Here is a 27,529-nt window from a genome sequence, read left to right on the forward strand (position 1 = left end):
GTGTGTATTTTCTTATGTAGTTTGTGTAACATTGTGTGTCTGCCTTTTTCTGTGAATAAATTTACAATTTATTTCAATTACCTGTTTTGCTCAATGTATGATCCTGGTAAAAGGTGTAAATGCCTGGTCTCCTGTGACAGCAGGTACTGTATGAATTCAGCAAACTTAAAAAGCAATATCTATTTAATCTGATATAAACATTGAGTTTATTTATACTGAAGCATCAAGTTTGAACAAACCCCTTCACTGTCAATAGAGCCAGCCAGGGGAGTAGCTAACGCTGTTGGGGGCCCTCTCTCCCCCCCTGTCGGCGGCCATGCTGACCATCTCTCTCTTCTCACCCAGTTAGAGGCAGGCAGGGGGAGATGATAGTATGTGGCAGAGGGCCACAAGAAGGAAGTCGAGGAGCAGCTAGCAGAGGAGTTAGGAGTTACACAGAGGATGAGCAGAACAGCCAGGGAGGAGCACGCTCCACCAGTCCGACCAGGATGTCTTTATTATTTCCGGTGTCAATGCTGCTACAGCGTGCTCCTCCCCGGCTGTCCTGCTCTGCCACCTTGCAACTCCTAACTCCTCTGCCGGCTGCTCCTCTGCTTAACTCTGGTGGCCCATCACCGCCGCATACCATCATCTCAACCCCTGCCCCCCGTCTGCCTCAATCACCACCCTGTCCCACAGGTAGGCATGGAGGGGAGGGAGAGGAGGGCAGAGAGCTGGGGGGGGGGAGAGAGCTGAGGGGGAGAGCTGAGGAGAGATGAGGAGGGATGATGAGGAGAGGTGAAGAGGAGATATGAGGAGGAATGAGAGAGCTGAGTAGAGATGATAAAAGAGATCTTCCAATTTAAATCAAGACAAATTTTTCTGCTGTATCTATGGAATACCTTTACATATAATGGGGCCCTGAAAAATGTTTTGCCCGGGGGCCTGCACATGTCTAGCTACACCACTGGAGCCAGCAAAGTATAGCAAACATACAGCATTTCCTCTTCAAATAATTACACTAATTTTCAATTTGTTTCTCTTGTTTTCAGTATCTGGGTGTATTAGGAGGCCCTATGTAAAATGTAACCTCTTCACTGCCAGAGTGACCAGCAACTAATCGCAAATATGTTCAGTATTGGTTTTGAATATACAGATGTAGCAGGCTTCACTGTTCCTTTCTGCTGTGATATTTTGGGATAGGTCGTCTGCCAGCATTGCCATTGAATGCTATGAAAACTTTGTGATATTCTGCATTTTAACAGGTTTTAATTTTTTGGGGGGAAAAATGAATCCTCATACATCATTAGGTACAAGAGGGAAGGGTACCTTTATTTTGAATCTACTATAGAGTACAGTATAAAAGTAACATATCGAGTCTTGACTGATAACATCACATTGTGATATCTCTTTATTAGAGAAATGTGGAAGATGTTGTGCCAAATAATCTTCCTGATCCTTGTCAGTATCATTGGAAGGGATTCTGTCAACAGTTCCACATGTGACTTAGAGACTAATATGGAGCTTGTGAGCTACAGCAAACAGGGGGACCTCATCCTTGGAGGAATCATGCAGATGGCCATACTTAAGCTATATGAAGATTTTGACCTGACAAGAAAACCTGAAATCACTTGTGCTCTGTAAGTACACCCTTTCTGCTAAGTTTCACAATGGTTTTGGAAACTAGGTAATTGTATAATGTCCAATGCTACATCCAACGTGACAAAATACAAAGTAAAAAAAAAAAAAATTTAAACGATTGTTTATTTTAGATTGACATACCTGTATACATTGAAACAAAATATCATATAAAAAAAAAGACATATGTTTACATCATATACTGTACATGGAAAGCCATACAATATTGTAACTCCAAATCTTTAGGATATCTGTCAGATACGTGAGAACTGGCTGCTTACAAATTTTCTTTCGTATTTTCACTTTTAAACATCCTAACATTTAAACAAACAAAATTTTAAACAAAAGAAAACTGATGGTCTCTAAGGGGATCTACGGATTAGGGTGGGGCACAGGGATATATCTTATCCTAAGCATACAGATATAAATAAAAAAACACTAGTACCAGCATTGAACCAACTCGTGAGACAATTTTATTTATTTAGTTATAAAATGTTTAACAAGGAAGTAAAACATTGAGAGTTACCTCTTGTTTTCAAGTGTGTACTAGGCACAGTTATGATGACAAATAATACATGGTTACAAATACAGTTACATAAGTGAACAGGGTATACATTATATACAAGACATAGCATTCACAGTTACAGATAATATATATTATAGGCGTAATGTATGTAATAGTTACAGATTAAAATGGGAGACAGCTTTAGTTTTGAAAGAACGTAAACTGGTGGCAGCTGTGATAGTCTCCAGTAGATTGTTCCAGTTTTGGGGTGCACGATAAGAGAAGGAGGAGCGGCTGGATACTTTTCTGAAACTTGGGACTATGAACATTTTTTGGGGGTCAGATCTCAGATTATATGTGCTGCATGTGTAGGGGTGAGGATCTTGTTCAGATAGACGGGAAGCTTACTGTGGCGAAATTGTGGGTAATCAGTGCATTAATAAAGGCAGTATGCTTGGCTGGTTACCCCTATTTCATATTGGGAATGAAGGGGTTCATTTTATGTGCACTGGGCATGTATTATTTTTCCCTCTGTCCCTTGTTGTCCCCATTTTGCAGGATTGTATACTGTAGGCCTGCGGTAATGTATTGCATTGTATACCTGCATTACTGGGTTTGGACACAAGATGCCGCTGCTAGAGTCAAACCGCAAGTTAATTGGAGAAGCGTGGCGCGGTCTCTTTGTTCCATTGAGGAACATAGGTATCCATTACTGAGGCTTGACCTCACAACCGCGAGGTCAATTGAATCAAAGGGTTGCGGTTTTCAGTCTCAAGTGGTTACCAGATACAATGTACAGTATCCCATCCCAGTTAGTAGCGTAACTTGAAAGGCGGCCGGCAATTGCCGTGGGTACTCGGTCAATTGACGTGGGAACTCTGTAAACCGCAAGTCAATTGACGTGAGAAGCCCATAGCCCAGCGTTGCCAGCTCAAGGAGAAGCCCTAACTCGGGAACGGAATGGACTAGCACCCTGAAATATGGTGTGTAGCCCCAGAGTAACACCCCAAGTACACACATATCAAAAATATAACTTTAGGACAAGTAGAACATATATTTTTAATAAAGTACCTTTCTGGCTCCAGTTTTAAATGTACAGGCAGGATTAAGTTTTTTGTACTTGCCTTTGTAATGCATCCAGTGACCAAATGTTTCAACACCCATGAGCTGGGAGCACTTTCGTATCCAGACTTCAGAGACCCCATGTTGAGGCAGTGTCTATGAGTTTAGGGGAGTGTTGCAAATTAAAGCCCCCAGAGCAGGATGTGTGAATTAGTCGGGATGCTCACTGAATGGGAGATCCTGTTAGTCATCGGGGCTTGTTCACACCTTTGGTCCAACTCCTAGCCTGGGAGACGTTAGGTAAAAACGGGAGTACCCATATGGTAAGCAGCCCAGGTGTCAGAGTTGCACAGGCGCTGTATCAACCGGAAATCCCGGTTGTGCCCACACTGCAAACTGTGGGCAAGATAGAGATTGGTGGGATGGAGAAACTTAGGCACTAGGATGACCGGGCAAGCCCAAGGTCTCTGGGATGGTACAATTAACCCTAGGACTAGCATCTCCTCTACCTCCCTCTCTATACTGCCATTCACTTCTGCTGATACTTGATATGCATGCTTATGCAGGTGTGCACTGGGTGATTTGTGATATGTGTTCTGCCCGGCTTGTCCATGAACAGAACCCTATGCTTATCAAGCATAGCACTCACCTTGTACCCTCTGCCGCTCACTGAGCTCAGACCCTATCTCAACCTGCTATACTGTGCGCCATTTCCTAGTCTCCCTTAGGAGGTCAGGCAGAGCATTGCTTGCCAGGTCCCCCATCGGTGGGCTACATATAGTCAGCACTGATACCACACTCGGTGCAAAAAACTCTTTCAGCATATTAATGTGATAAGTTCTAGTTCTTCCTTTCTCGCCATCTAACTGCACAATATAGTTGTACTCATTCATCTTTCTGAGAACTGTGTACGGTTCAGAGCAGGCAGACATTAATTTGTTCTGCCGAGTGGGTTTAAGAACAAGTAGTTGCTGTCCTGTGATGAATGATCTGCTATGGTTATTTTGGTAATACTAAGCTTTCTGCTTGGTCTGAGCCTCCTTGAGGTTAGCCTGTACCAACCCCATAAGCATTTCTAGCCGGTCTCTGAGATCTGCTACATACTGAAGCACAGAAGCATCAGTATTTGTAGTCTCCCCTTCACATCCCTCACGGAATAGGTTCAGAGGTCCCAGTACCTGCGACTATATAGCAGCTCAAAGGGAGAGAACCCTGTAGATTCTTGCGGTACTTCTCGGTATGCAAATAGCAATTGCTGTAAGTGAATCTCCCAGCCCATCCCATCTACTTCTATAAACGCTAAAAGCATCTGCTTCAGGGTAAGATTGAACCTCTCATATAGCCCGTTGGTCAGGGGGTGGTAATGGGTCATGCGCTGGTGCTTCACCTCGCAAGCATCCCAGAGACACTGTAACAATTCACTCTTGAATCGTGACCGTTGATTGGTTAGAATCTCAGAAGGGAAACCTACTCTAGTGAAAATCACAAACAATGCTTTTGCTACTGCCCTAGCATCGATGGTGGAAAGAGGTACAGCCTCATGGTAACGGGTGGCAAAATCCACCACCGTGAGTATGTAACGCTTGCTTGACCAAATGGGGATCATGTCCATAGCTACCCTCTGGAAAGGTTCCCCAATTACCGTAACGGGTTAAGGAGTGCCCTCACCTGATCATCTACCTTACCCACTCGCTGGCAGGAATCACAGAAGCGGCAGAAATCTGCCACTGCCCCAAATGCAAAATAGTGGAAAGAAACTAGGGCGCTCAAACAAAGCTCCCTCTGGAGAGAAACGTATACTCTAATGTGTCTGATATGATGTACAGATGGATGGAGTAGGGCAAAGAGTAATATAGATAATACTGGCCCATCGTAGATACTGCTGCTCGAGCCGAGGAGGTTTGTCCCAGCGATCCTCAGTGGATAGTGAGAAGGAGAGTAGGGGAGCGCAAAAAAGGAAAGGTAAAAATACTATAAGTATTCCTGGTATCGACAGCTGGTGTAATAATATCAGCATGCAATCCAAAAGGCCGGGGATGGGTGAGGAATGACACACAAACCCAATAAAGTGCAAGTCACAATACGATCCACCCGTAAAATAGGGGAATAGCCAGGGGTGATGTGAAAAATATATAAGAAATAGGGACTCACACGACCATGTGTGAGTCTGTACCACACAGGGTGTCTTGGGCACTGATAGTCTATCGTCGCATCCCTCTGCATGTACAGTGGTATTATAGTGCTGGGAGATAAGTCCTCGTGATGCACCAGATGTCAAATAGGGTAGAGAATGCCCAGATGGTATGGTTAAAGTACAAAGTTTAATTAAATCGCAATACATAAGTAACAAGGCACTCACATGTGAAAAAGCAGCAAAGCTCCTGACTTGTCCGGGCTGCGTCTCACTAGAAGCTACTCTTTATACCTCGTATGGTCCACAGAGCTGATGGGTAGTGATGCCGAAGCGCTACGGTGGTCAGCAGGAGCCAGGACAGTGAACGTTGCCCGAACTACGCCTTTCGTATCTCGCAATACTTCATCAGGTTCGGCAACGTTCACAAATGGCAGGGCGTCTCTTAAGTAGCCCACAGTCAATTGAAATAATTGAACACCTGGACTACTTACACTATAAAGCCCTAATCTATATTCAGGGCATTAGCGACAGTTGCGTCACACACAGTAGATGTGCAGTGAAAATACCCACACGAGTATTATATAAATTTATAAAATCAAACATAAACATACTGTAACTTCATACTGGGACTGATTGCAAATCCAGTACCCATAGTAGAAATACATGGCAGTGAATTACAACGTTCACTAATGACAGGACGTCTTTTGAATATCCCACAGTCAATTGAAATAATTAAAACACCTCAACTACTTAACAGTGGAGCCCTAATCTATATTCAGGGCATTGGCGACAGCTACGTCACCCACAGTAGATATTACAGAGTGATGTAAAGTGCAAACACCCACACCAGTAAAATAAAAATAAAATCACTCCTGGACATAGCTATATACTGGGACTGATTACAAATCAAGTACCCATAGTCAGGGCCACCAACAGAAATCATGGGGCCGAGGACAAATGAAAGGTGCAGGATAGCGCACCCTCCCCCCCCGAACCTATAGCACACCTACCACGAAAAAATATTTTTTAGAGCCCAACTTTTACATACTGTTTTCTTATTGTGATACAGAAAAAAACATTACAATGCAACCTGTTTATTTTTATATTTTCAACAAAAGATAGGTGACTGGGTGTGAGGGTTCGGGGATCGCGGCGCTCACAGCGCGACCCCTCCTCACCTCCTTTACCTCCTGATGCTGCCATGGTGCGTCCCTCTCGCCGGCGCCGGTAATCTCCCGCTGCCTTGGGGTTTCCCCGCCGTCTCCGGCGGTCCGCCTCTGCTCCAAGGCTGCCTCTCTCTCATGCGGCGGACATTTGTCCCGGGCGCGCGTGGACAGCTAGCGCCGGGTAAAGATAATTTATTCACTGCACTGGCAGTGAAACCACACCTCCAACTGACTTACAGGCTATTTCCCCAGACCAAACTAACTCACCTACCTGCCAATCAAGGGGACCTATCCAAGACAGCTTCACGCACTCCTCCAGGTCTGTCCCCGCTTCTGATTGGTCAGCCGCAATTTATATTGCCTGTCCTGCCACTCACTCATTGCTCGACGTAGTCTCCACTCATTCACTCAGGTCACGACTCGGCTTGACGGACGGCAATCTCTGGCTATAGACCCCTGCCTGGACAACGTCCTTCCGGAATTCTCCAATCCCTGACCTTGGCTATCGGCAACGACTATGTCTCTCCTTTACCGGAACCGGCAAGTATTGCAAAAGCTATCACCACCTGGCCTGGCAACGCCTAAAACACCACACTACGGACGCGCTCCTTTTGCTGCAGGTGCGTGCACGTATACATCCCCACCTCAGTAATAGGGACGGGTCTGGTCTGCGGGAACCACCATCATAACATTATGTCGGGCCCACAAGACACAGACCAGACTGATCTGGCCTCCATGATAACGACCATCTATCAACAAATCCAGGCCTTAACGGATCAAGTGGCTCTCCTCACCCAACAGGTACAGGACCTTACTCTTCAGGCACCGGCGCAGGCAGAACCTGGTATCCATATCGTCCCCAGATCCGAAGATTCCAGCCTCGAAGCCATACACAGTCCCAGTATGTAGCTATGTCCAGGTGTGATTTTATTTTTATTTTACTGGTGTGGGTGTTTGCACTGTCGTGGTTTCCTCAACCAATGCAAGATCCTGTTCGAGATGGCCCCGCAACAGTATTCCACTGGTCGTAAAAAGGTGGCTTATGTCTACAGCCTACTCACAGGTAAAGCACTGGCATGGGCCTCCCCAATTTGAGAACTGCGTCCTGAGATCACCCGAGATTACAAAGCCTTTAGACGAGACTTTCAACAGGTCTTCGATACCCCCGAACATCAAGAAATTGCTTCAACTCTCTGCTTCAGCTTTCACAGGGACATCGGCCTGTGGCCCAATACGCCTTGGAATTCAGGAACATAGCAGCTGACACGATAGGATCAGGAGGCTTTAGTCTCTGTCTTCTGGCAAAGCTTATCGAATTTTGTGAAGGACGAACTTGCATCATAACCCAGGCCAGGATTTCTGGAGGACTTAATCTCTCAAGCCATTCGTATGGATCAGCGTCTTCAGGTACGCTGCGCTCAGTGCCAGCTACCCCGGTCTACGCCCTTCTGTGCCCCTTTTTTCAGGTTCTCTACTACCACAGGACCCGCCATCTTCCCGCTGCCCGCTCTGGATGCCGATGCAACCCGGAGTCCAGCGTCCTAGGCTACCCTCACAACAATGGCGCCCAACCGGAGGCTTGTGTTACCATTGCGGGTCTTCCAAGCAACTGACCCATGAATGTCCACCATGTCCGGGAAACAACCACGCCCAGTGAGTGTGAAGGGGCTCTCCCTAGGTGCTAGATCTCTTTGTCCCCTTTTCAGGAAGGAACTTCCAAAAAGATTGACCATTCTCTATTTGGTCCTACCTTCCGCACCTCCACAGCAGCATTTATCGATTCCGGCGCAGGAGGGAACTTTGTGGACCAGATTCTCTCTGAACAGAACTAGATTCTACTCTTTAAGAAGAAGTGTCCCATTGCCTTGGTCTGGATAGACAATCGTCCGCTCACCCCAGCATATATCTCATTGGAGACTGGCCCCATCACCCTTTCTTCTCATTCCCACAAGGAAACCCTGGACTTTTACGTGATCCATGCTCCTGGTACACCGGTCACACTTGGACTGGAAGACCTGGCATGGAACCGCCTCAACAAGCCGGGAGCTTTGAAACAGAAAATCCTTTCTGTTTTTGGCGCTGCAATCTGTGCAATAATAGGACCGTGTGCATTCGTGGCCCTGAATACATTAAGGCTAACTACATCTGTATCTTCATAAGGACATAACAATTAGAGGTTGTTCAATTACTATTTTTTTACTATAATTGTGCATGATGTGAAAACTACCAGGAAAGAAGAAAAGATCTCAAAATGTACAGTTAGAGAAGAGAAGGGAGTGGGGGATGTGATAGAAATTTTGAAATACTGTACCTCAAGGGTTTAAACAAAGTACAGAAGAAAAGCACATTTCAGAGATTGAGAATTGCTAAAACAAGTGATCACACATTCAAACTTGAAATTGGGAGGCTCAGAGTAAAATGTGAGTACTTCTTTACAGAAATAGTGGTGGATTCATGGATTAGTCTCCCAACAGAGCTGGTACAGGCTAATAAAGGAAGGAGCTCAACATAATACATATTACATTGTACACTGGCGACACACTTTATTCGAGCTCGGCTAGTCCCACGAATTCGGGTATACCCGGGTATATTGAGGTTTGTGACTGTTTTCTGCCCGAGTGAATTGGGTTATTTTCCAGGCAGGGATTGAAGCATTTTATTCCCACTGGCTGCAATACTGCACAGTATATATATATATACTGCATTACAATTCATGAATTTATGCCATCTGGTAGACACGCGAAGCATTGCAGCCTATTAAATCCTAATCATTATCATTTAACAGATCAGCCGCCCGTCAGCCAGGCATGAACCCAGGCTGGGAAGGCAAACACAACGGGGCTTGTCAGAGGTGAGGAGTGGCGCATTCCAGGTATCTGCCAGGTACATACTTGGTATTTGCTCGAATAAAGTGTGTCGGTGCAGTATAGCTTGCCATCCTATATATCCTATCTTCTTACAGATATTCTATTCGTTATTTCCGACACTTCATGGCCTTTGTTTTCGCTGTTGAAGAGATAAATAAACAGTCAAAGCTCCTACCAAACATTACCCTTGGATTCCAGATTTACGACTCTTGTCTGATGGAAAATAAAGCCATAGAGAGTGCACTAAGCATATTAACAGGAGCGGTGAAAGCTGTTCCCAACTACAGCTGCGATTTGAATAGTAAAGTGGTGGCCTTTATAGGACACATGATGTCTTCATCCACCTACTCACTAGCAGGTCTTACTGGGATCTACAGATATCCACAGGTAAGCAGGAGGTACAACTGGTGTATTCTGGTGTCAGGGTTTGTAGGCTGCAGTATTTCTTCTTTATTACTTTTTTTTCAAATAGAATAGACTGAAATGGTTCCTAAATTCCTGAATACTCAATTATAATAGGAATTATAGGACATCTCTGTAAGAGCTTTGCTTGCATATTTGAAATGTAAGTAAAGTAAAACGTAGCTAAAAAGAGAAGAAAACTGTCAAATACCCTCAATACTTTGAACATTTATTGTCAGGTCAACCTGTGGAAGAACAAAAAAGGGTGATCAGTGCGCAGCTAAAACATGGTAATACAAACAGTGCTATTAAATGCAGTGTAGCGTCAAAATAAACAATAGTTGAACCTTGTGAGGGAAGTCACTATAGTAGCATCTGCAGCCTTTCTTGAGGGGTGGCTCGACACCCCTAGAGCTGGAGAAAAGACATAAAGACAGGGTGCACAACGCACATAGTGAAGCACAGTAAAAAAGATACATTTTACTAAAAGATTATAAGTTCTGCGTACATCAATGTTGATAAAAACAAGCACTGGATTCGTGGGGTTACCACACAGAGGGAGGGTTGGAATCACAGCTCTTCAACACATAGGATGGAAGACACAGGATAGGAATCTCCGTGGAACCTTGAATTACGTTTCCCTCATCTCAGGGTAACCAGATGGTGGGGACAGATGAATAAGTCCCGCAAAAAGTCCCATAGCGAGGCACAAATGCCTCCTTGAGTCCCACAGCTGCAGAGCACCGACAGCACGCCTCTCAGTCCCGTGGAGTACCTGCTGATGATGTCACAGGATTCTCCTCTATTGCAATGCGGAGAGGAGTGTCCACAGCGGTGTACAGCACACAGGGCGGCGTATGGCACACAAAACAGCAAGCTGTGATACAGGGGACAGGGAGGACTACACCAAGAATATACTTGGCTAGAGTTGGGTCAGACAAATGAGCATAAAGACCTTTCAACGCGTTTCGTAACTGGAATTTACTGCTTTCCAGTTACGAAACGCGTTGGAAGGTCTTTATGCTCATTTGTCTGACCCAACTCTAGCCAATAAGTGCAGCAAAATCAGACAATAGGAAAGGGAATCCCTGTCCCGAAGAGCTTACAATCGAAGTGATTGGAGACTTACAGAGACAGCAGGTGAGGGAATAAGTGCGGTGGCTAGCAGTGCTTTGCCTCAGTGACTGTGGGTGTTGAACACTAGCCATGAGTTCAGGTTATTGGGATGTGTGATTTGTGAGGTAAGTTTTAAGGTTTGTCAGTATTAGATCAATCAGATAGGTTAACACCGTTAGCAAGGAAAGAGTTGGTAGGGAGGCGAGGATGAGAGCAGGTATGTATATGGCTGGGTCCAGTATTTGGAGAGATATCCCCTGCAGCAATAAGTAGTAGATAGAGGTTGTGAATAGAGGATTTGTGGGTGTGTCTACTATTAAGGGGTAAAGAATTTGTTGGGAGGGAGAGGTGTATAGATAATTGTGCAGTGCATGGGCACAGGCTTAGACAGAGGGGAGGATAGAGGAAGAAATATGGATAGGAGTGGAGAGGGGAAGTTGGAGAGAACAGAAGTGTTTACAAAGATGTGAAGAAACAGTTTACAGAAAACGCAGTAGGGATAGCCTACTCAAACCTTGGAGACCTGGTATTTTTAACAGACTATAATGATAATAATTGTAAATATAATATTTGCATTCTTTCTTTCTTGTTCCTGAATATTCATGCTTTGGAGACAGAAGAATAAAACATTATCTGTATCTTGTCTTTATATATTAAGACATTCTTAAACAATGTGGTAATAATCTGATTTATTGGCTATCATGGTGTTGCCTGTTTTCATTATATTATTTTCCTGTTCTCTGCAGATCACTTATGGAGCTATGGATCCCATTTTTAATGACAGAATACGATTTCCATCATTTTACCGCACTGTGCCCAATGAGCGAATCCAGTATAAGGCCATCATTCAGTTATTACAGCATTTTGGCTGGAACTGGGTTGGGATTATCACTTCAGATGATGAAAGTAACTACAGAGTCGGCAGGGAACTACGAGATGAAATAATTAACAGCGGAAGCTGTGTTGAATTCCTCATAACTGTTCTCACTGAAGACTGGTACAACAAAAATATGGATGTTGTCCTAAAATCCAACTGTAATGTGGTCATTGTATATACCAACCCAGCACGTTTAATATCCATCTTTAAATATTCTTCCGATGTACACTGGCGACACACTTTATTCGAGCTCGGCTAGTCCCACGAATTCGGGTATACCCGGGTGTATTGAGGTTTGTGACTGTTTTCTGCCCGAGTGCATTGAGTTATTTTCCGGCAGGGATTGAAGCATTTTATTCCCGTTGGCTGCAATACTGCACAGTACATATATATATACTGCATTACAATTCATGAATTTATGCCATCAGGTAGACACGCTAAGCATTGCAGCCTATTAAATCCTAATCATTATCATTTAACAGATCAGCCGCCCATCAGCCAGGCATGAACCCAGGCTGGGAAGGCAAATGCAACGGGGCTTGTCAGAGGTGAGGAGCGGCGCATTCCAGGTATCTGCCAGGTACATATCGGGTATTTGCTCGAATAAAGTGTGTCGGTGCAGTATCTGGATTAGGGAAAGTTTTAATTCTACCTGCCACATTGCTGACAGTAACAAAATTACACGAGCTCTATGGCATTGAACAGTTGAATGGCGCTCTGAGGTTTTCTGTGCAAAGAGGGGATATCCCAGGTCTGCGAGATTTCCTACAAAGTGCAGATCTCTATAAATATCCAGACAATATATTTCTCAAGTATATCTGGGGAGACACATTTGATTGTTTGCCTCAAAATATGACATTATTACCAAACAAGACAATAATTCCAATCCCTGAATGTGAAGATAATAGGGACCTCAGTGTGTTGGATCCCTTTATCTACGATGTGAATAATTTCCGATTCACCCACAGCGTATATACAGCGGTTTATGCTGTTGCACATGCATTGCATGACATGTATTTACACACTAACCACAAGCTCCCAAAAACTGATATCCCAAGTCAGACCTGGCAGCCATGGAAGGTAAATATTTGGATGAAGATGTATATCATGAATAGGGATGGCTTTTCCTTGTGAAAATGAGCAAATATCAGGAAAAAATTATGTACATGTGTTTTACTAAAGTGTAATATAGGAATTTACATCTTAAATATTACACATTTTTCTTGACTCCTTCAGGTTGATGAGATTAATAGTTTGCATCACGCGACAGAAATTAAACAAAATCTGGCTACATCTGTACATAAGTAAAGAGAAAGTTGAAAAAAGGCGCTTCCGCAAAGAGTGATCACTAACAATAACGTGATCTGTATTAAGTGCTCTAATACACAATAATAACTTCAAGTGACAGAGCTAAAATTACCATATAAACATAATTGTGCAAATATAGTGCAGTGAAAAAACAAATATGGTTGTTACTCCCGGCTCAAACCCTCTGGTGGGTCCTGTTTCCGCTGGTCCCAAAACACTGCATTTCTTCTTACAATCCAGGTACAATGTAATGCTGTTCCCACTGGATTGTGAGAAGAAATGCAACTGCACATAGAAGGGGAGAGAATATTACACAGGAGGGTTAAAAGGAAAATATTTTCATACTAGAAAATCCTTGACTTAAGTGATTATTTTGCCTAATTATTTTGAATATAGTAATGTTAGCCAATCTGGCAATAACTCTTTATAATATGATATCAAATGAAATTGTCAATTTATTAATGGATTGTAGTGCATAGGGGTGCTGCAATACTATGTAATTAAATAAAATAAAAGCAGCGCGATAGCCTGTTAGAGATGTGCAGGGAGAGGGACCGCTTCTGTCTGCTCTCACTGCACAGCTCTTCTAGACTGGTGTAGCCCGGTAGGATTGACACAGTGAGGGTCCCATTCAGAAGCAGGGAGCCCGCTATTTTAATCCTGATGGGAAATTAGTCTGGCCGCGGGAAAGCCACGAGCAGACAGTGGTCAGGCAGCTTTCAACTGTGGTTTCCTGGCTGAATACTCAACAATACCTCTTACTGCCTCTGTAGTAAGTTACCAAAACACAATAAACACAATTTAGAAAACTAAAAATGTTTCACAAATGGCCCTAAAGTCTAGATGTGTTTTTTATTTTTAAATATAAAGATATTGATTTATCTAAATCATGAAAACATTTTTACCACACTAATTTTCTTCAAATTGCATTAGAGTGAGTCCTCGCTTATCCGACACAAAGCGTCCCGCAAACCCCTGTCGGATAGCAGATTGTCGGAAAGCGGGACCAATGTTAACAGGTGGTGATTTCCGTCGGGTACGCGAAACTTGCGACGGATGATGCATTTTTTTATTGAATTAGCCGCTGTCGGAAAAATCATCCAACGGAAAGCGAAACGTCGTAAACCGAGGACTACCTGTACATAGTTACTGTACTTCTAATAAGTAGGGCATGCTTAATGTCTATTGAGAATATCAATAAAAAAAGAGGAATCCTCATGGGATGATGGCGCTGCACAGTAAGGACCACGAGAAAACCTTCCCTGTCGCTGCTCCCAAACTCCAACCGCGGAGAAACTCAGAGCTCCTGAACCAGCAGGTGAGCTACAGTACCCAGGGAAACACCCATGCAGTGGCCAGATCTTCCATGGCAGGGGGGAACAGGTACTATACACTATACAGTGGTGGCGCAGCTGAGTCTAAAGGGGCTGGGTTTGTTATTTTTTTCCCTCAGCGTGCCGCGCGTCACTGATGCGCGGTCACGCTTCATCGGGTGCGTGCGCACGTGGCGCGCGTGCCCAGGGCTCCCCGAAGGGAGCCCTGGTTACGGGAGATGTGGGGGAAGGTGGTGGGGGGCCCGGGGGACCCGGTGGACCCGGAGAGGGGAGGGGAGAGGCACTGATCGGAGGACCAATCTGCGAGGCTTCGGCTGGCGCGCGGGAAAATTCGGCGCCAGCCCAAAATCTGCCGCGGCACAAACCGGGTGAGTATTAGACTCAGCTCGGCCGCGACAATATTTGGAGGCACTGCTGAGATGAGCAACGGGGGCGGCAAAGTATTGCTGGAAAACCCGCTATAGGAGAAGTTAATGGGGGCATTCACCGTATCCAGGCCAGAGCGTTTCTTTTCGGTTGCAAGCGGTGTTCCCTGGATGGAACTCGCTCATAACACAACCCCACCCTCTGCTGCATGAGATGTGCCTGAACCCACTGTTTCAAGGCCATCGTTTTACCTTGTCCGGGATATTATGCAGATCTGAGAGGTGTCAGAATCACACTGTATCAGGGCCGGGTCACATCCTCTTCCAAAGGTGGAGAAGTGTCTAAACCTCACAGTATCATGACAGGAGCCGCAGATGGTATGCCTTTAGGGGATAGTCTTGAAAGATAGCACCCCGCGTTGGACTATCTGTTTGGTGCCTTTACAGAGTTATGTTCCAGGGTTGAGAGGTGCCTGAACATAACCATTTCAGCCAAGGGCACGCTGCAGCACATGCCCCAGGGGGTTGTGACTTAAAGATATCAATCCCCGCAATGGGACAGCAGTATGTGCTCAACTACTATGAGCTAGATCCCCGGGTGGGATAGGGTGCTCGAATGGGGACCTGGCGTGAAAGTTAGCCCCCCATATTGGGACTATGCGCTTGCAGTTGGGGAGGAAAAGAATGCCTGTGGAGCATGCCAGCCGGTGTGGGGGCTTGAAACATAGCCCCCAAATGATGGAGCTTGTTGCAGGCACTAAAGGAGGAGAGTTCAGGGTCCCTTAGCAGGATAGTGATGAAAAGTGGTGCTAAGGCGCTCCTATACAGAGTAATTAAATGTGCTCAAATAGTAAACAATATTGAAACGCTAACAAGTGTATAATTAAGTGCTGAAAATTAAATACAAATAAGTGAATGTGCAAGTGCAGTAAATAGGTAATAGGTCGCAGCTCAACCCTCTGAAGAAAGATCCTGGTTTTCTTCTGTGTAGTTATATTTAAAGTTTGGGGAGTGCAGATATCACCATTTATGAAAAACATACTGTATATACTACATAGTGTAATCAGCTTCACAAGTGTTCTTAATTCTAGGATTCAGCCAAAAGGGTACTCACAATCTCTCAGATCAAAAAACATAATTTCCCACATAACATGTGGCTCAGGGTAGTCAGATGTTAGTTTATCTAGTCGTTTGGTGATGGTGGTCACAGTGTGATGTATCCTCAATGAAACAGAAAATTCCACAGTAGTGCAACACTGTATAAAATTCAGGGGTGTGTATTTAATAATATATCATACTTACATGAATAAAAGGTATCATAGGCACATAAAAATAAAGATGAGTGGCTAGTCGATATCTCCACTGCTCAGTGAGTGTCACTTCCGGTGGCGGGTCGCGTCCCTTCTGGTGCCTTCGGGATCGTGGAGGAGGACGGGCAGCAATTCTCATGGAGGATATCAGTAACGCCGACTCTTGAAGAAGCTGCAAAGTGAAACGCGTAGAGTAGGCGGGTGTGATCGGATGCGAAGCCAGTAAAGCCCAGATACACATGTTGCTCAGTGTCGGAAGGTTAACCATTGAACTATCTCTGGTTCTACTACTATGGATATGTTTCCATTCAAGCGATATGCACTGCCTGGAGGCATTCTAATGATGTGGGACAGAGAGGAGAAATTCCTGCACTATGTGTGCCTGATTTGTGGTTACCCGGGAGGCGAGATAGGAGACGACACCCGTTGCCTGCGGTGCGATGTGGCCTATTTGCAACCGTGGCTGCCGGCCTGTTACTGGCCTATATTGGCCTTATCCGGGCGGAGGTGCGGAGTCTGTCAAACTGATCCGTAAGCTCCAGTGAGTGGCGGAGACTTCCTCTGTGGACGCAAAGAGGGACTTCCTGACAATACTGTACGATCTCTTCCACTCTGGCCACAATGCTTCCCGCATTGTCTTTTGCGGGGAATACTATAACTCCAGCCCAGACCCCTATTGCCCATATTACCATCCCCGCCACCTTCCCAGAGACCAAAGATTTAGATAATAAATAACGTCCCCTATCCCCTCTGCCACGATCATCTACCATGACTGTAGCACCAGAACGTACTGTTAGAAAAGTATAGGATATGTATGAATCTGATGATGCCAATGATGTGTACAGGTGATGGGATCCTATGTTCAGGGGTTATGTACCACATTTAAACAGGACATGCTTTGTTCTGGAAAGGGACAATCACTGGTGGCAGAATGCAAAGTTTACTCCAGAGCAGGAGGCGGAGATAATGAGGAAACATAACCAATGTGTAGATCAGGGACTGCTTGCACAACCAGAAAAGGGGAGGATTTCTGTGTTTCCCCTTTGGATGGACCACTATTCTGGTATTGCGTGGCCGGGCATGTGGGCAGAATCTCATGAATAGTAGCCGTGCAGAGCGAGTTCTAGTACAGCAGTTTAAGCGTTCCCATGGTATGAGTATCCTTATCTCCCCGAAGAGCTCATGAGAGTCACTGAGGCTCATAGGGATGAGTGGGTAAGGGTGGCAGTGATTGAATATATTGCTCCTAAATATAATACCACAGCTGTTATTAGGGCGGACAGCGCTGAATATCTGGTAGGTCTGGTAGGTAGGACACAATATTCATCTAGACCGGGTAGAGTATATTTTCACAGGAGAACAGTACTTTTACACCAAAACCACTGGGACCACTAGCAGCAGGCAGGGAAACGTTGTTGAATAAAATGGGGTTTATTCTGGCACGCCAGCAGACAAAACAAAGATGTACAAAACAAGATACAATACAAACTGTGGACCTGGGGAGTAGACTCTAGCCTCAATAGGTACAGGAGCCTGCTTCATGTAGGCTTGCCCTGTCCTCTTCTCATCCAGGATACAAGAGGGCTGATCACACAGCAGCCCCTCAGAGATACATCTCCAGCTGGTCACCGTCAAGATCAAACTCCTTCACAGAATGACTCTCACTCTCTCATATAGTCTCTCATATGCTCTGAGATGCTATCAGATGCTCTCCCCACTCCTTCACAGAGTGTCTCTTCAAATGGTCCTCTGAGGGAATCTGCACACACCTTCCCAGAGTGTCTCCCGGTCTCTGTTAGCCTCTCTTGCTCTCTGGTGCTCTCTGAAGGTAGATCTCATTCTCTGATCATCAGCACCCCTTATATAGCCCTCTGTGGCTATCCCTTGCCTGGGAGGGTGCTGCCCGCCAATCAGAGCATCGATTAGGTTGGGGCCACAACAGCCAGAGGGTGTGCTAAGAACCCATCCCCATATTGTTCAATCTTTTTCACTCAACAAATGTCTGTAACACCTCTGTTGTTGTTTGCAAACTCACAAACAAGGGTTTGTTGAATAATGAGAAGATTATTTAATACAAAGTATGATCATACACCAAAGTCAAATAGACTCTCTGCCAGGGAGTGTCCAGGCAGTAAATGTTATACACCTTTGTCTAAAACTGTTACTAGGCAGATTATACTAACCACTCCTTAATTCTTAAACCAATCATATTACAGCTCATTAAACCTGGTTAGAACTAGCCTCAAAACAACTATGAATGGTTCCAGGTACCAAGTCTCACTAGGAATGTGGGCGTTACTTTAGGCACAATCATAATCTACAGTACTCAGAAACGAAACTCATTCACACCACATACACATTTTTACTCACAAAATGGATACTGGACATGACTGACTTTGCAAAATGGAAACTGAACATCACTTTCAATCCTTCTCCAGAGACCCCAACCAGTCCATTTCAATAATATATCAACAGTATCTTCATTTTAGCAATATTATTTTGTCACCTTCATGCTCCCAACCATTGTCTCAATACACATTTATTTGCAGGAACCTCAGATGATTAAATCAGGGTCCCCTCCATACAAATGTACATATTATCCAAATAATCCTTTACAAGGCTGTCTCCCAAATCACATCACAGTGCTTACACAAAGATCACAAACCCTTTATCTCATATTGCTTGTTCAACTAGACTTGGGAATTGAATTAACAGGGAATAAAGTGCTTTGGACTACATTCTCACATACATAGTGCATTTGGTTGAAATAAGCCTTACATAGGTGGCCAAGTTACATGGATTTAAGGGTACAGTAGCTAGCTGGGCTTCATTTCAGTTTTGTGATGCCATCAACCCCTACCGTCACATATATCAGTGAGTATGGCAAGTGCCACTCCATAACAGTGCCGGATAAAGATGGTAAGCTAGTCTGGATTCCAGACCCTGATCACTACTATTGATACAGCAGGGCAGTAATGCAAATTGTAAAGAGAGATACAGCAGGGATATAGAGCATATTGAGCCAGGAGGTAATTACAGCAGGAACTGTACTGCAACTGGGCAAAAGTTTATTTTGGATAAGAGGAACTAGTTATGTCACCAGTTATTCTAATGTATTGTAATGCTATGTGTTTTATAATTTTGTGGGCCTGCACAATTATTGATGGTGCATACTTATGCTCCTCATGAGGTTCGTGAGGAGGATTTTCACCAGAGGGAGGATGTAACCAAGTGACCCTGGCTATAGTATTCTACTGGCCTCAACACTATAAGTCTTGAGAGGAACAGGCAGAGTTGGGGTTAAACTCCTTGTGCAGGACCTGCCCTGTTATGGGGCACGGTTACAGGCCCTTCCCCACAGGTATAAAACTCAACCCCCCAAATTGAATGTTAATGATTATGGAATTGTGTGATACCCTTTTTCCCTAGCAGAGAGTTAAGGTGATTGGGAAGGGCTCTTGGGGTCTCAAGCTCCGGTGGTCTGATCCAGGGATGGAGGACGAGCATGCAGTTGTATAATAAAACTGCCTTTGGACATACTATGGTATGTGATCATTGGAACGGAGTATTGCCTGTGGAGACCATCCTTCATCCAGCAGGATCCTCATGGAATGAAGGCGCTGCACAGTAAGAACCACGAGAAAGCTTGCCCTGTTGCTGCTCCCAAACTCCAATGCGGAGCAACTCAGAGCTCCTGAATCAACAGGTGATCTACAGAACCCAGGAAAACACCCATGTAGTGGCCAGATATTCTGTGGCAGGGGGAAACAGGTGCTACATATACAGCTGCAGCAGCCTTTATCCTAATATGGCCGTATCGGCTCAACTCTGATAACCGCGGCCAGATGCAGTATTTTTTTTTCCCCGGAATATGTTCAGGTATTTTAGCGCTCATAATATTAGCATTTTATTAGCGCTGTCTGCAACACTGCAATACCGTCTAAAAACTCAGGGGCACGTTCGCGAGCTATTGTCTTTAAAGTCTAATACTTTAGCAGTTCAACCTACAGTTCGTCAATACACAGTCTGCGTGTGTGCGTGCAGAAATTGTAAATTTGCATATTTATACATGTATGTTCAGTGCTGTACAGTATGTCTCATTTGAACATTGTTGAAACGCATAGGCGTGTATTGTAACTGTACCACATTTCGTCATATACAGCGCTCTCCCCTCGCTCGCCCCCACACACACACAGGCCAATTTACTGCACTTCAGTATTTCAACTTCTTATCTTATCTACAGTACAGTACACCTCTCCACACCATTCCTTTGAATGTGTGTCTTTCTGGTTTCAATCACATTCCTGCTTGCTAGCTGATGATTACTGCGCATGCGTCTATAACTTCACCACTGCTGCTTGCAAAGTTCAAGAGTGAGTGACCAAAAAAAAAAATATTTTTTTTTCTTGTCATTTTTTATTTTTCTCCACAAGCCTGCCTAAATCATCTTAATATTACGATATTCAATCTGTGCTGTAGCTTTTGACTGCGACACTGCGTTTGAATGCACATGGTTGATTTGTGTGGTTTTTATGTATTTGGGGGTGTGGATAGCAAATTATTATGATGACCTGCCTGTTGAAAATATGTCATGTCTTTAAAATACAATTCAGCTAATCCTTCATGCAGCTTTAGCCCCCTCCCCAACCCCCCTCCGCAGACACACACAGGGCTCGCTCAAGGATCACAACCTCTTATCGACACCTCTCCAGAACCATTTCGTTTCTAAAGCTTGTCATTGTGTTTTTAATCGTCCCTAGCCAAGCATCACCTCTCTGCGCCTGCGTGTAATCCTCTTTGGGAAGGGAGCTACATAGCTGATGATTACTGCGCATGCGTCTATAACTTCATCACTGCTTGCTTGCAAAGTTCAAGAGTGAGTGACCAAAAAAAAATATATTTTTTTTTTCTCGTCATTTTTTATTTTCTCCACAAGCCTGCCTAAGCAATCTTGATATTACAATATTCAATCTGTGCTGTAGCTTTTGACTGTGACACTGTGCGTTTGACTGCACATGGTTGATTTGTGTGGTTTTTATGTATTTGGGGGTGTAGTGATCAAATTATTATGATGACTGCCTGTTGAAAATATGTCATGTATTTGAACTACAATACAGCTAATCCTTCATGCAGCTTTAGCCCCCTCCCCCCCACCCCCACAGATACACACAGGGCTCGCTCAAGGATTATAACCTCTTATCGACACCTCTCCAGAACCATTCCATTTCTAAAGCTTGTCATTGTGCTTTTCAACCTCTCTCACATCATTCGTTAATTTTCCTATTGTTGGCTTGCCCTTATGTTAATCTGATTATGTAACCAATTATTAAAAAGGTAACCAATTATTAAAACTTTTGTCTTCTTGAAGAATCCCCCCCACACACATTCACAGTGAATTTAAAGTTCAAAGATATAAAAGCTTAATGTAATTAAATATGTATTTTATTTTATCGTGAAAGAAAAATACAAATAATCATTGAGAGAGGAGGGGGGGTGAAAATTGAGGGCCGGTGGATAATCATGAATAATGAACATTGATAATAAAAAAAACAGTAATACAAATTTTCAGTCTTTATCTTCTTCCTCATTCTGTGTAGTTCATTGAGAGAGGGGAGGGTTTGTGTAAATTATGACTGCAGTTAGATACACTTAACTGTAGACACAGTTCACAAACTTTACACATGATACCCCCCCCACTCCCCCAGCCCATCCTTTTTTTCTGAAAAGGCAAGAAATTAAAAAATTAGTGCAGTTTTGTGCATACTGTATTATGGCATTGTGTACTGTATAGCTACTCCATATTGGACTACAGTATGCAGTTAGTACTGTCAAACTAGTCTATACTTCAACTACTGTATACTGTAATTACTGTTAAATACTTTGCAACCTGATGGCTAGTGCTGCTCTCTCAGGAAAGAAAAAAAATTGTGCAGTTACTGTAGGTGCATATTATGGCATTGTGTACTGTATAGCTACTCCATATTGGACTACAGTATGCAGTTAGTACGGTCAAACTAGTCTATACTGGAACTACTGTATACTGTAACTACTGTTAAATACTTTGCAACCAGGTGGCTAGTGCTACTCTCTCAGGAAAGAAAACATCTGTGCCATACTTACCTGTATCATACTGTACTTACAGTACCATACGACAGTACAGTACTTTACCATACTACCTTCCTGATGCTTGCCCATTACGCGCGATCACAATGGGCAACACAGTCACAATATCGTCAATATATTTATTGCATCATTCCACGGTGAGTACATCGTTCCAAAAACTCAGGATGCCTTGCGCCAACTCATCCTTTCTGGAGGGTTTCACGACTTTTCGGATATGGTCCTTCAGCTCATGCCAGAACATTTCGATAGGATTGAAGTCTGGCGATCTGTCATTGGAGGGGGAAAATAAGGACAATTAGTTAAAGAGATACAGTACACAGTAAAAACAGTGGGAAAAAATGAGACACGGTTACCGCACCTACTCCGCTAGCGTCTTCACCCAGTTGATACCGCGCTCAAGAATATGCACTGTTGACGCGGTGTGCTTCGGATCGTTGTCCTGGTAGAAACATTGACCATCTGGGAACTCACGTGTGATATTCCACAATCTCAGGCACAATTTGCTCTTGGAGAAAAGCTTTATTCACGATTCCTATAACAAGAAAAGAAAAGTGCTCAAAAAACTGCACACTAGTAAAGTATAAGGCATAAGTATTTTGCATAAGGCAAAAGCGTGTGACTTATTTTACCTTCAAAGATGACAATGCATCCTGGTCCACGCCTAGAGATGGCACCCCACACATACATCTTCACTGGGTGTTTTGGACGTGGCTTCATAGAAATGCGACCTTTTTTGTGGAATACAAAGGTGGCAAATCTCTCCAGCGATACAGTAGACTTGTCAGTGCAGATGCAATCCTGGAAAGTTTCTCCACTGTCGATCCATGCCTGGGCCTGGACCACTCTCTTGATCTTGTTAACGTCCCTTATCATAGGGTACGCTCTTTAATGACAAGGAATAATTTTATAGATACAGTACAGTTTCTTAAACAACACTTTAACCTCCTGTACTGTCCAGTACTAACCTCACACGTCCATATTTCCATCCAATTCTGCGTCTCATCTTCTTTATGCTGGTCTCGGATACAGTGAGATTGTGATTTTGCAGCAGAGTGTATTTGACAATTAAGGCACTCTTCTCATCATTCTCTTCACTTATTTTGTCGACCAGAAGAGTTGTCTCCCTACAGTGTACAGAAAAACAACAATCCGGTAAGATACAGTGCAGTAGGCCACAAGTACAGCACATCATTTACAGTAAACAATTATAGATGCAACAATATAAAAAATAATAGATATACTGTATTATATACTGTAGTTATATAAATATACCGAAATAACTATAAAATTAGATAGATCTATACTATATAGTTATATTAATATGCAACAATATAAACAATAATAGATATACTGTATTATATACTGTAGTTATATAAATATACCAAAATAAGTTTAAAATTAGATAGATCTGTACTATATAGTTATATTAATATGCAGCAATATAAACAATAATAGATATACTGTATTATATAGTTATATAAATATACTTAAGCGATAGTTACCGTTGGTGTCCTCGTGCGTTGTTTGGTTTTTCCGTGTGCACACGGTGGTTGATGGCACAACAAGGCCAGAAGCAGCTAACCAGCGTTGGATATCTGCAATTTGTTGTCTGATCGTGTACATCTTAATTCTCATGCTGAGATCCTTTGAAATCTTTTTAACAGGCAAAGCTGTGAGTAGAAAGAAATACAAGCACAAGAATGTATATTCGATGTTTAGTCGATGTGTATTCAATGTGCAGTGAATCCACAAAATGGATGGTGTATTTATACGTTAATGACTCACATTAGAGTACGCCCACTTTCAACACCTGTACCTCGTCGCCATGCATAAAAGGTTACAAACGTTGCATAGCCCACCACTCGATGATCTTTATCTGAACTTGCCCTTGTCCAGATACTGCATTGTGCCATCTGCTTCCATGGATCAACCCAGATACTACGGACACAGGAAGCCACTCGCCTCTACCGTGCCTATCACACAGAAAAAGCAAAAGGCGGCGGCAGCCGTTTCCAAGCAAGGCCAAAGCGACAGGCTAAGGCTTATAAAGAAAACCTTCTGCTAGCCCCAAAGGCTAAGGGTTTTAATACACGTAAGCCTTATAATGTCGCAGAAGAAATTCGGTGATGTTCACTCAAGGCAAAACAAAAGGCAGCCAACCAATCGAACCCAAAGGCCACTTCCTCGATTACGCTTCGACGTCTCTGCCTCTGCTCTCCCGGAAATCTACAGCCCATATTCTCCACTACTCGTCCACGACGCTGCCTCTGCTCTCCCGGAAACCCACAGCCCATCTTCTCCACTACTCTTATACAACGCTGCCGCTGGTCTCCCGGAAATCCACGGGTCACTTTCTCCATTACGCTTAGATGACTCTGCCACTTCTCGTTCGGAAGTCCACAGGTCACTTTCTCCATCCCTCTTCGACGACGCTGCCGCTTTTCTCCCGGAAATCCACAGGTCACCTCCTCCATTCTTATTCGACAACGCTGCCGCTTCTCTCCAGGGAACCCCCATCTCATCCTCCGTAGCACCCATCCATCAAGATGTCCACAGCACCCCATGCACAAGACCCAGCACGTTAGACCGCATGCAGAATGGGTTAAGAGTCGATATCCCTGGGAACTCTACTTTGCTGGTAGAGATAGATCTTCTTTTAGAGACCATGCTAAATATGGATCAACGGATGGAGAAGATGGATCAATGTATGGAGAAGATGGATCAACGGATGGAGAAGATAGAGACTGACATAGCGGGGATACATCATTTGCTCGGTGTTCATGCCCTTGTATCCCCGAAGCTGGAGCAGGAGGGTGGAATGGATGTGATGAATGGGACCTTCGACCATCTTCCAACACCAAGCACACCCCCTACACCAGAAGAATTTGTGTACATGTATGCTGTTGACAAGGAGGATAACATGACAACCCCATCAAGACCACACCAGAAGACAACACGGCGACCAAGACAGGAGGAAAGCTTCCTCCCAGACAACCTACCCTGGCCCGCCGCCACAAGCACGCCCGCTCCCAGAAGAACACCCACTTCCAGAATCAAACTTACATACGCTTGCATCGATACGGTGCCCGACATCATCCTGCGCGAGCAGCCACCGGCACTCAGGGAGAAGTATAGGGTGATGAGTGCTGGTTTACCCCAGAAGTATGGCATGCTAATTTTTAAGCATCACGTGTCCTACTTGGTGTACTGCGGGTGGGCCAAAAATGTCAACTATGAAGGAAATTGCGAAAAACGGGCGCTTCCTGACTATTGTGGAGGAATTGCGGTGCTATTTTTCAATTTCAGATCCTTTAATGAAAATCGTTCGAGACTCCATTCATGGCATTTTGCATCATACAAGGCATCAGCTCTGGAAGGACAATCTGGTGGAGATTGAATTTGCATGATTGTTCAACTGTTGTTTATTTTTTGACTTGTTGCTTGTTTTAACTTGTATTAATAAAGAAATGTTTTTACTTACACAAGACCTGAACAACTCCAGTCCTCGAGGGCCACAAACATGCCCAGTTTTAAGGATAAAACCGGGCCTGTTTGTGGCCCTCGAGGACTGGAGTTGTGCAGGCCTGACTTACTGTACTGTATACCATCCTACTGTAAATATTTTGAATTTCTGTACTTTAATAAAGGAGATGTTGCGTGTTTTAACTTGTATTAATAAAGAAATGTTTTTACTTACACAAGACCTGCACAACTCCAGTCCTCGTGGGCCACAAACAGGCCCGGTTTTCATGGTTATCCTGAAAACCGGGCCTGTTTGTGGCCCTCGAGGACTGGAGTTGCGCAGGCCTGACTGACTGTTCTGTACACCAACCTACTGTAAATGTTTTGACTTTCTGTACATAAATGTTTTCACTAGCAGTAAACCATCCACCTTTTAATATTTTGAATTGCTGTACACTTTAAATGTTTTTAAATTGTATTTGTAAATAAATGTTTTTGTACTTACTCCACCAATAACAGAAAATGTTGATTTGTTTTAAATTGTTCCATTGTCTCCTTTTATACTGTAACAAAATATAGTGTTTCTAGAACATACAGTACTGTCCAGGCATACTGTACAGTACTGTACTATATACTGTAGGCATGCTCAGTACTGTACATCATAAGAGTATTAAAACAATACATGCTGTATGGGTATAGAATACACATATGTATGGGAATAAATGTAGAATAAATGCATACTTTTTATTTTTCGGGTTTATTATACAGTATATATATATAAAAAAAAGTATTCTATACGGTCTGAAAACAACAGCATACTGTTTCAGGTATTCTATGAAGCTCTCAGTTACAGTATTCTATCCTAATCAATAACAATGGCCACTAAACTGTAGACTTCGGTACGGGGTTTTTTAAATCCGATTCAGCAATGTGCAGGCATTGTTACACAAAGCGATATTATCCATCGAAATCCCTCCATTTGCCGTTTTCCGCATGAGATGATAACATTTTCTTTTCTGAGGAAACACAAAAGTAAAAGTTTTACTGTAATTGTCAGGCAGTCCTTAAAGAAGTTCCCACAACAATTTTCTCGGGGGGCATCTCCTGTTCACATGCGCATGCGCCTACTGTCGATGTGATGACACGCATATGCATTTCAAGAAGGTTCCAATGCGCATGCGCCTAGTTTTCCACCAATTGTGCAGTATCTACTGTAGAAGCTGCTCAGCCAATGATATTGCTTTACAGGAGAATCGCTTGACTGTGCATTGATATTGATATTTAAAAAACAGAATAAAATACGGTAACATTACTCACCATAGACTTTTCCAATCAGGTGGCGCCGAGCCACTGCCGGTCCCGTATTCTCGATTATACATGTAGTTGACAGGTGACAGCGGGACTACTACACCTGCAGTTGACAGCTTGGAAATCGCTTTGGTACATGCAAGCTTGCTGGAATCTGTATGCAAAATCCGGCTCAGGCTGCAGGTATCCGGGCGGGGACAGACAGCAAGGGTTGACAGGTTTTCACTGCCAGCGACTGACGTTTCTTAGTTGGTTTTAACATGACCTTACGCCTTTTGAAGTCTCCATGATCAAAGATACGGGAAAAATCTGGTGATACACACCAATACCCTCCAATAACACCGGGATCAATACGAAAAAAACACGGATCGATACATAACTTTTTCCTTTTTGCACGCCTCTACACATGAGCATCTGGTAAAAATTTGTAAAAGTCATAGTTTTCGATAAAATACTGATAAAGTTGACCAACTGTTGCCATCTTATCATCTGTTGCATTAATCGCGGCCATATTAAATAAGCGTACGTTCTGTCAGGTTTTTGGAACACGGACTGCGGTGGTGCACTCATTTC

The 27,529-nt window shown here is 43.7% G+C and overlaps 1 protein-coding gene across 1 annotated transcript in view; it reads left to right on the forward strand.

The window, feature by feature from the left end:
* Positions 1–14,279: 14,279 nt before the first annotated feature.
* LOC142492226 (vomeronasal type-2 receptor 26-like) overlaps positions 14,280–27,529 on the forward strand; it is a 100,630-nt gene continuing 87,380 nt past the window's right edge. The window contains exon 1 of the mRNA XM_075594896.1: positions 14,280–14,372. Coding sequence (XP_075451011.1) covers positions 14,280–14,372 — 93 coding nt within the window. The remainder of the gene's footprint in view (positions 14,373–27,529) is intronic.

This window comes from Ascaphus truei, chromosome 4 (genome assembly GCF_040206685.1).
Source record: "Ascaphus truei isolate aAscTru1 chromosome 4, aAscTru1.hap1, whole genome shotgun sequence".
NCBI lineage: Eukaryota > Metazoa > Chordata > Amphibia > Anura > Ascaphidae > Ascaphus > Ascaphus truei.